The sequence below is a fragment of the Asparagus officinalis genome, chromosome 9 (assembly GCF_001876935.1).
Source record: "Asparagus officinalis chromosome 9, Aspof.V1, whole genome shotgun sequence".
Lineage (NCBI taxonomy): Eukaryota > Viridiplantae > Streptophyta > Magnoliopsida > Asparagales > Asparagaceae > Asparagus > Asparagus officinalis.
Window position 1 is genome coordinate 55,987,063 of NC_033802.1, and position 9,680 is coordinate 55,996,742.

General features: G+C 39.5%; 1 protein-coding gene across 4 annotated transcripts; it reads right to left on the reverse strand.

Moving 5' to 3' along the window:
• Positions 3,434-4,555, reverse strand: LOC109824720 (probable signal peptidase complex subunit 1). Of its 4 annotated transcripts, XM_020391365.1 has the most exons (4): positions 4,420-4,523; positions 4,175-4,283; positions 3,974-4,087; positions 3,434-3,886 (listed from the first exon to the last, which is right to left on the reverse strand). In XM_020391365.1, the coding sequence occupies exon 4, from the start codon at positions 3,884-3,886 to the stop codon at positions 3,605-3,607; it is 282 nt and encodes a 93-aa protein (XP_020246954.1). In that variant the 5' UTR covers positions 3,974-4,087; positions 4,175-4,283; positions 4,420-4,523; the 3' UTR covers positions 3,434-3,604. The 4 variants fall into 4 exon arrangements, with proteins under 4 accessions (XP_020246954.1, XP_020246953.1, XP_020246955.1 ...); XM_020391364.1 differs by lacking the exon at positions 4,175-4,283 and having other exon boundaries at positions 4,420-4,528; XM_020391366.1 differs by lacking the exon at positions 4,175-4,283 and having other exon boundaries at positions 3,974-4,036; positions 4,420-4,522.

Genomic DNA, 9,680 nt, shown 5'->3' on the forward strand with positions numbered 1-9,680 from the left:
AGATACCTTTCTGAGGCATTTTTATCAAATCAAAAAATGCAAAGAACAAATATACAGAAAATAAATTGCTATTTGTTCAAAGTTTACATTCAATTGACATAAGCGAACATCATCAAATCATAAGACACCACTAAGAAACATTCAGCTTTAGTAATAATTTTCCCATATAGGAAAAAGTGTTCCTAAGGTGACGTCTTTGATAATCATCTAAGAAATCGGCCTAAAATCACATGATTGGGCAACATTGTGGATGATCCGCTCTGTTGAACTTGATCTACATATTCTAAAACCCCAACACACTAAGTTTGGGGTGAACCAATCGTCGTTTGACCCTCTGTTGAGCCATGTGAAAAGTTCAATTCATCCGAAACCGTTAAAATTGATACGAGTGGATGAAGGGTCAAATGACGACGGATTCACCCCAAACTTGGTGTGTTAGGGTTTTAGAATATGTAGATCAAGTTCAACGGAACGGATCATCCACAATGTAGCTCAACCATGTGATTTTAAACCGCGCCCTTAGATGCAGAGACATAAAATAACTTTAGATACCGACATACATAAATAAAACATAGGGTGTGTTTGGTTAAAGTGTAACGGAACAAAAAATGCACAATTTACAGCCTAGAGTTCGTTCTCCTGGTGTTAGAACACTCCTTAATTTGAATGTCAACTACTCTTATATATCGCCTATTTTGTTTCTGCAACAATATTTTCAGTATTGCAACAAGGTCCAGCTAAATATGCATGCTAAAATTTTGATGTATCCAATTAGTCCTGGACGAACACAATCATACATACATAGTAGGCCAAAAAAAAGATAAAAAAAAAAATAAAAGAAAAAAAGAGAGAAAATCTTGTCACTGCCATTTGTTTCTGAAGCAAATTGAATGATGCAAAAAGACGTGTTAGTTACACCGATGAACTATTTTGTCATTACTCAAAGAAAAGATTTCTATTAACACTAACTTGATATCTTTACCACATCAACTAATCCTTACATTAAACCATGAGTATATTTCCATGGAAATCCTATTTTAATAATTGATCAGGTTGGGAACCAGTAACTTCAATAATATAGTATGTATGTTATGTAAAACTTGAAATAGGACATCTCTTTTCTTTTCCTTTTAGAGCCTGTTTGGTTCGAAAAAATTGGGTTGAAAACATGTGGAAAACTACTGACACTGTTTTCTTATGTCAGATTAACCAAAAATAATTCCTATTTTGCTGTTTGATACCCTAGAAAAGTTTTGGGAAACTTTTCCAAAAACGTCAAAAAACATCATAAAAAATGGAAAACCCAATTCTGAGTTTTTTACGTGAATTAAATTGGGTGGAAAACACATAAAGAAAATTTTAAAAAATGAGGCGATGCTTTTTAGCATTTCCTACTCCTTTGGTTTACACCATTCGAATGATGATTTCCAAAGCACCAAACCGAGGAATAGAAATATATGGCTTTTCTTAAAATGTTCATTTCCTTTTTTCAAGTTTGATCCAAAGTATGGATTTATGATAGAGAGGTTTCCCCCTTCCTTTTTTTTTTGCGAAACAAACCAAAAAAAGGGGGGGCCCAATAAATGAATAAAAATCTCAAAAAACAATTTTTTGCATTGGAATCCTTTTCCTATATTACTTGGAAATGAACAAAACAGGCCCTCATACTAAACCCTAAAGTCATCTTCCCAAAGGTTTACAATACAGGCTTTGTTGTTTGTTGCTGCTTTTATCTTCCTGCGTATTCTCTCTTAATTTACTCCTTGCTACATTACAGTAAATATCAACCTTAGATCGAAGCATAAATCCCCAAAGGCACCTCAACAATAATAACCAATTGGTCCAATTCATTATCTAGGTGTCTTCTTCATAGACATTGTAGAATATAAGTACTCTTCGGAAAGTTTAAGACCACGCGCTAATCACTAAATTGCATATAACCATCCTCATCTTTACTTACAATAGCACTTATCACTCTTCAACTTGGTTATCTGCATTTTTCACCCTCAATTCGTGGAGCGGGAGGTCGTCTGCATTTTATCCTTCTCAAAGCACCAACTCCAGGTGGCTAAGTGCATACATATGAGTTGAGCTTGATAAAGGCCACTGAGAGCATAGAAGAGGGGAGTTATCTGCAATATCTACAATCTACCGTTTGATCCAAAAGAATGGCAATCAACGAGGCTAAACATGAACACTACAATCCTGGTAAGATAACATGGTTGTGTTTTAAAGAACCAGGAATCTTAGATGAACCTTAGTTAATTATTTCAACATCAACTTTCACAGACTTCAGTGTTCTATCAGATAAGAGATAACCAACATCCATGATGCAAATTGCATATGTTCAACATATGGAGAAGAATTTGTAAATTCAGCATTCAACTGGCATTTGAAAACAACATCAAACCATATGAATCCGCGAAGAGAAGCATTCAAGAAGTAACAATCATTCTTCCATCAACGAATATTCTAATTAAGTCCATAATGAAAATTAAAGAAATCTAACATGATTGGTTAGGCCTATGATATGATCCTAATATAAATGATAATTGCATCCCTTCTTTAAATTGGCATTCAAGAACAACATAAAACTAACTCACCATGAGAAGTAGTCAACGTTAGCAATCATAATACTTCATGTCCAAAACAAAAATTAAAGCTCTAACATGATGGTCAACACGTGACATGATCCTACTTCTGATTGTGCTAAGATCCCTCTTCTTGGATGGCTCTGCAGCCAATGCATTCAGTGTTTTGGGACGGAAACATTTCCAAATGGCAGAGACAACACGCGGGTATGCCATGCCTTTATGTATGCATGTATATGTATGCAAATCCTTTGAGGATAAAGATCATTATGAACAGTGTGGTGCCACTTGCCATCTTGTATACAGTTATAGACAAGGAGCTTATATAACTTTCAGATGCACGCACATAGATACAAATCGCTTCCTATTATAAAGAGACTAATATTCCGAAGCACGCGATGCGCGCATGACACAGAACCTGAGGCCTGAGGGAGTGATGTAGTCAAATTGTCAAAGGAACGGACAGTTTGCTCGTTTCTATTTGGATTTTTCCAGGTTTTAGGGAATTTCTGGATTTCTCAGTGTGTGAGGACTGGTAAGGTTCCTATTGTTAGGGAAACCTGCGGGAGAGTTGTAGTTGAATTCTTAAGGGAAGGGATACTTTGTTCCTTTTTTTTGGATTTCCCAAGTTCTAGGGCATTTCTGTTGATTTTTCCATGCATGAGGGCATTTTTCCTAATTTTCTCAAGTGTGAGGGCATTTTCCTTTTTACAGAATATGAGGGAATTTCTAGAAATTTACAAATGAAGCTCGCAAACCAAAAGGGGGGCTTCTTTTAAATGAAGGATACATGGACCCATATTGCAAACTGCATATACTAAAAAAAACTTAAAGTGAGAATAAATAAATATATAAAACCAAAATGCACCTCATGCAAAGATTTAGCAACCACTTCAAGCTGACATACATTCAACATAGCAATCATTTATTTTCCCATCAACAAATTAAACTCATCAAAGTCCAAAACATAACGTAAAGAAATCTAACATGACGGTCAGACCTGTGACATGATCCTACTTCTGGCGTTGCTTAGCTCCGTGCTTCTTCGACGGCACAACTTGTGGCTTCGGATTGCGTTCAGCCTCGCTTGGATCCAACCAAACCAAGGGGTGGCGATTGAAGAACGGCCAACTGGGGAGTGTAACCAACGCGGTCAAGATGATTCCACCGGCGTATATAAAAAGCATCATTTGGAACGATCCGACAGCATAGCCAACAGCAAAGGCCATGGCCGCAAATGCAATGAGCATGATCTCCATGGTCTTCTCCGAGAGCTTCTGACCTTGCCAATCCATCTAAATATATAGGGCACAAGAGTAATGGTAAGTAACCCGAGTTCGAAACTTCTGCACTGAACAGCCAACAAAAAAGTGTAAACTTACAGGCTTATAATCTAATATTGGAACTGATATATTTGCGTGCAGGCGCGATCCAATTGCTCAAGGCTAAACTTTCACAGCAAACAGGCAAAATAAACCATGAATTTTTGCACCGACCTAAACAAAAGTGCAAATTTTGTTCAATGTTATAGGACAATCTTAGTTCTGAATTAATTTGAAAAATCGAAACGAGAATTAACCCACATATCGAGGGAACTGAGGAACCCAAAAGGTAATAATCCAGCTCATAAACCCTAAAATCTCAAACTTGGTTCGAAAAGGAAGTGTTTAATCACAAAATTCTGCACAATGTCTAGTCCAATTGAAGAAAAGCTCGATCAAACACGGATCAGGGCATTAGAATGAAATCAACGCCCTAAACCCCCAAAAAAAGACTCAAATTTAATCGATAAAATTCGTAAAAAGAACACTCAAAAAGGAAATACTACCGGATCCGAGGAGATCACGACTTCGCGAGTACGGAAACGGCGACAAAAGGGAAATGCTCAAAGAAACGAAACGATCAGTGAAATCGACGCATACTCACGGAAGTTGAATGTTTACTAAAAGGGACCCCCAGCAAATAGATTTTGCAGAAGTGCGAGTTTACTACTGGCAGAAAAGCCCTAACGTAAGGTATAGAACAAATTTTCACTGTAGACCCAAAACAATTTTTAATTATCAAAATCGACCCATTTTTTTTAATTACCAAAATCGACATGTTTTATGCCACGTAAGCTTAATCACATTTCCTAATTAGTCAGGGTTGTCAACCCCGACTGTTTAGGAGTTGTTAAACCCCAATTAGAAGCATTAAACTCAATTTTAATGCCCTAAACAGTCGGGGTTGGCAACCCCGACTAATTAGGAAATATGATTAAGCTTACGTGGCATAAAGTGGGTCGATTTTGGTAATTAAAAAAATGGGTCGATTTTAGTAATTAAAAGTTAGTTTGGGTCTACAGTGAAAATTTGTTCTAAGGTATATTTAAAATGCTGTCTGGAGTTCAAGCGAGACTGGGCTTTAATCTAGGCAGCCCAGGCCCATTAGCTTGTCACAACTCAAGAGTATCGATTAGGGGTGGATAGAGTCCGGATACATGTATTTATCTACTTAACAATTACAGATATAGATACAATTATAAACATGTCTCAGTAAGAAAAATTTATATTCATATCTGTAAAGAATTAGAAACAGCTACGGATATGCATGCTGATATATAAGCGGATATATATGCGGACACAAAATGGATATGAGAAAACTAGAGAATATTGCAAAAGATTTAGATTAAAAAGCTAAAATTATATATATTGATCATCAAAATTAATCTCTATTGGCACATGGACCCGCCCAGTTGAGTAGGTGGATCACCTGGTTCGGTTTATATAGGATAATTAAGCGGGTATTATGAATAAGGTAGAACTCTAATTGAATTAGGGTTTGTAACTCTATTCCTTGTATAAACACATGTTGTTATGGTGTTTTCAGTCGTCAAAGTACGGCCCTTTCCCAGCAACGGACATGTGTTCCCCTACATACACCGTTCAAATCGAATTGATGGTTAGGACCACCACGAATCCCGACTTAGCCGACTCGACGAGTCGACATCTCTTTAGATTACGAGCCCACTCGACCAGTTGTTCGACACCTTGCAGGGTCGACTCGAAAGGCGTTCCTTCTTGACACCCCTCGCTATAAGCCAAAGGATGTCTTCAACCTCAAGCCTCCCCTGCTGATAGCACGTCGGCGTCACATTAAATGCTTGACAGGCGTTATCATTCCTCTAGCCTCGATAGTCTTCATGACTCATCGGACCATGTCGGCACCGCCATGCCCCAGTCACTTCACATTGAATACTGAGGTGACCTCACCTCCACTCATCGACCGACACCTATAAAGAAGGTACTGACGTAGCCTCCGTCCCATACTCGTTTGCCGCCATCCTGTACTTGACCGAGATTATCATTCTATCCTTTTTTCCATCACTATAAATAAATGTACTATTCCAAATACCAAAGCAAGCAATATCTGAGAATTCCATTGCACTACATTTGAGAACTCACATGATTCATCACTTTCCCACTCAAGTCCATCAATTGACTTGATCGTCAGAGGAACAACGGGGGAACTAGTCCCCGTCATCTCACGAATTGCTATTTTGTGCAGGCTAAAGCTACTCAACTTTAAATTAGATATTCAGAGAAGTTAGCGGACCACTGATCAATCTCACCCTCATTATATTATATTTGTGATTATTAACATCAATAGTTTGGCGCCCACCGTGGGGTCTTATTTTTTTTCATGCAAGTATGTCTGGTTCTGAGTATAGGGCTGATCAGTCTCACCCTGAAGGACCACACTAGAGCTATGTTAGTCAAGCTCAGCTTGAATCTTAATCTCTCCAATAGCAACTCGCTACCTTCACCAGTGAGCTCCTTAGCCGGTTCCACAACCGCAGCAAGCTACTTTCGCTGTCCCCCCGCCTTCTGAAGACTTGCGATCGGAGACTCACCCTCCTTCTAGAACACAACAAATAGTCTCGCCTCAGACTCCTCATGCTGCTGCCAAGCAGCGAAGGGATCACGTCGAGTACACGACCCCACCATCGCATCGGTCGATTCACCCAGAGGAACCTTGTCGACGTCTCTTCCCTGATCCTAAAGTCATCGGTGAGAATCCTGGCCTTGGTCACCCCTGGAGATCACACTAGGGGAACAGTCTCTAAGACTCTCCTCTACCACCATGCCTCTCCGACCCCCTCTGCTATCGTAGGGGCCTCTAGTTATGATTAGGCGTACAGACTGGTCGCAAAAGCCATCAGGGGGAACACCCCCCTTTCCGATGATCTCATTAACGCCCCATGTGAGAAGTTCAAGATGCCTCATGTGGAGAAGTATAAGGGCGAAGGAGACCCCTCCGAGCATGTCCAGAACTATTATGATGTAATGAGCATGCTCCAAGCATCAGAAGCGGTTATTGCCAATGCTTCCCCAACACTGTCAGGGAGCACCAAGCTCTGGTGGAACACCCTCGAGAAGAAGTCTATCAGCAGCTTCCAGCAACTCAGCTGAAAGTTCATCCACCACTTCTCGGCTGACACCAAACAGAAGCTTCCCCCTCATGTGTTAATCCAGATGAGGCAAGAGCCTGGAGAAAGCCTTTGAGCCTACTTCAAGAGGTTCCAGGAGAAGAGACTGGAGGTTAATGACCCAGGGAGTGCGGTTTCTATATCCGCTCTTGTGCCCGGCTTGCAAAACAATGAAGTGGCCGACTCGCTTGCCAAGAATCTGGTCACCAATTATGAACAGCTAATGGCCAAAGCTTATGGGTATATGGACATGAGGATACCCGAGTTTATAAGGCAGCAGTCAAGGACATAGAGACCTCCACAGCCACGACCTTAGCAGCAGCAACAGCAACAACAGAAGCACTAGCACCACCCGCACCATCGACACCTGACGGAATACCAGTGTCGGAACTGACACCAGAGTCGACGAGAGCCCTCCCAGCAAGCCAGGAGTGGCCAAGAGACCCCTCGAGTGTCGGATCCCACTCAAATTGATCTGAAAGGAGGGACCGATAGAGGGACCCGGCGCCAAGGCCCGCTCTCACAGTCCTCAACACCTCCCTTGCAAAAGCTCTCGCCATGGTCCTGAAATTACCCTAGAGGGGGGTGAATAGGATAATCGAAAAATAAATGTGTAATTAATGAAATTCAATCCAACACAAGACACAAATTTAAACTATGATAATAAATAAGAGAGTGAGTTAGAGAATAGTTATCCAAATTGGCATGGCGATATGTTCACGAGGTTCGGTCCATACGACCTACGTCCCTGACCACCTCTCCCGATGGTAATCCACTAATCACACCCGGTTTGGAAGCCGGAACTTCTTCACAACGATCTCCCCTGAGATCTCATAATCCACACAATGATCTCCTCGAGATCAAGCTCTCCACACAATATAATAAGATAGAAAAATCTCTCTTACAGTAATCCTATAGCAAGGATTAAGAGATGACAATTGAAGCTTGGGGTTGTGGGTTTTGAAAGTGCAAAATCAAAATTGAGAAGGATGAGAGTTTAAGCTCAAAACACACAAAAACACAAAATCAAAGATTTTTTTCTTGCTTGCTTAGTTACTGAACAAATGGGGGCTGGAAGATATTTATAGGCACTTGAAACAATAGCCCAAACCCCAAAAAACCTCAAAACTAACAAAATCTCTAAAATTTCGAACTCTGGAAATTTGACCGTTATAGTACTTTCGGTCGACCGATAGACTATGTTCGGTCGACCGACAATATGACCGTTGGCAGTCTAAAACGTTACAAGCTTATTCGGTCGACCGACAATGTTGTATCGGTCGACTGAACCCACTCCATCGGTCGACCGAACATTGTGTGTCGGTCGACTGATGACCGATTTTCTGTAGGGTCTGTAAATAGACCCTCTGGTCGGTCGACCGACTGGTATGAACCGGTCGACCGAAACTGATACATTTCCAGACACCTGATTTTTTATGAAAATCTGACTTTGTAAATTCAAATAAAAATAACAAATAAACTCTAAAATAGTAAAATTTTGGGGAATGATTATAAACATGAAAACAAACATGTTTGAGAAGAAATTTTTGAAATTTTATTTACCGTTTGTAAAAACACACTATTTTGTAAAATGGTTAAAAACACAAGTGTGTGTGAATGATCCCCAATCGCTTCAAAAGTAATCTACTTAAATTATTGCCTACATTATGACCTAGAGAGAAAATAAAAATGCAAATACCGCTCACGAATGATACATAAGTCTTGAGCCTTGATATTTGCTAAATTGTTGATGAAGCTCCTTTTGTATATATATTGTACTTGAAAGCTCTTCTTCATCAACTTATCTCCACCTCCATGGATATTATCGTTGTGGCGCAAAACTCACTATTTTGTAAAATGGTTAAAAACACAAGTGTGTGTGAATGATCCCCAATCGCTTCAAAAGTAATCTACTTAAATTCTTGCCTACATTATGACCTAGAGAGAATAAAAATGCAAATACCGCTCACGAATGATACATAAGTCTTGAGCCTTGATGTTTGGTAAATTGTTGATGAAGCTCCTTTTGTATATATATTGTACTTGAAAGCTCTTCTTCATCAACTTATCTCCACCTCCATGGATATTATCGTTATGGTGCAAAAAACCATCCAACCTCCAATAGTGGCACTAAATTTCTTGATAAAATACATCCTGCGTTATATCACTCAACAAGCAATTAGTATTAGTAATGGGGTTTGTAAATCATCATCAAAACAAGAGACCTAATAATCTCCCCCTTATTGATGATGACAAACCACCATTATAAAGGAGCATAAATAAAATAAACTTATACTTATAGATAGTTGCTCCCCCTATCTATAAGGTTCTCACCCTATCTATGTGAACAAAGAATAGGAGATCTTTCTCCCCCTTTGTCTACATCAAAATGGGGTATAAAAGTAATATACATGTTGGAAAACCCACAAGATACTTCTCTAAGTGTTGGCCTATCCGTGTCATATTCCTCAAGTGTTTGGATTTACGACCTCTCCCTAGGCTTTACTACCTACCCACTCCTCTTGGAATTGACCTCGGTCTCTCCTAACCACTGATAATCACATTTTAATTACAATTTTATACCCTCATTATCTATTTTATATGAATAAATATATCACTAA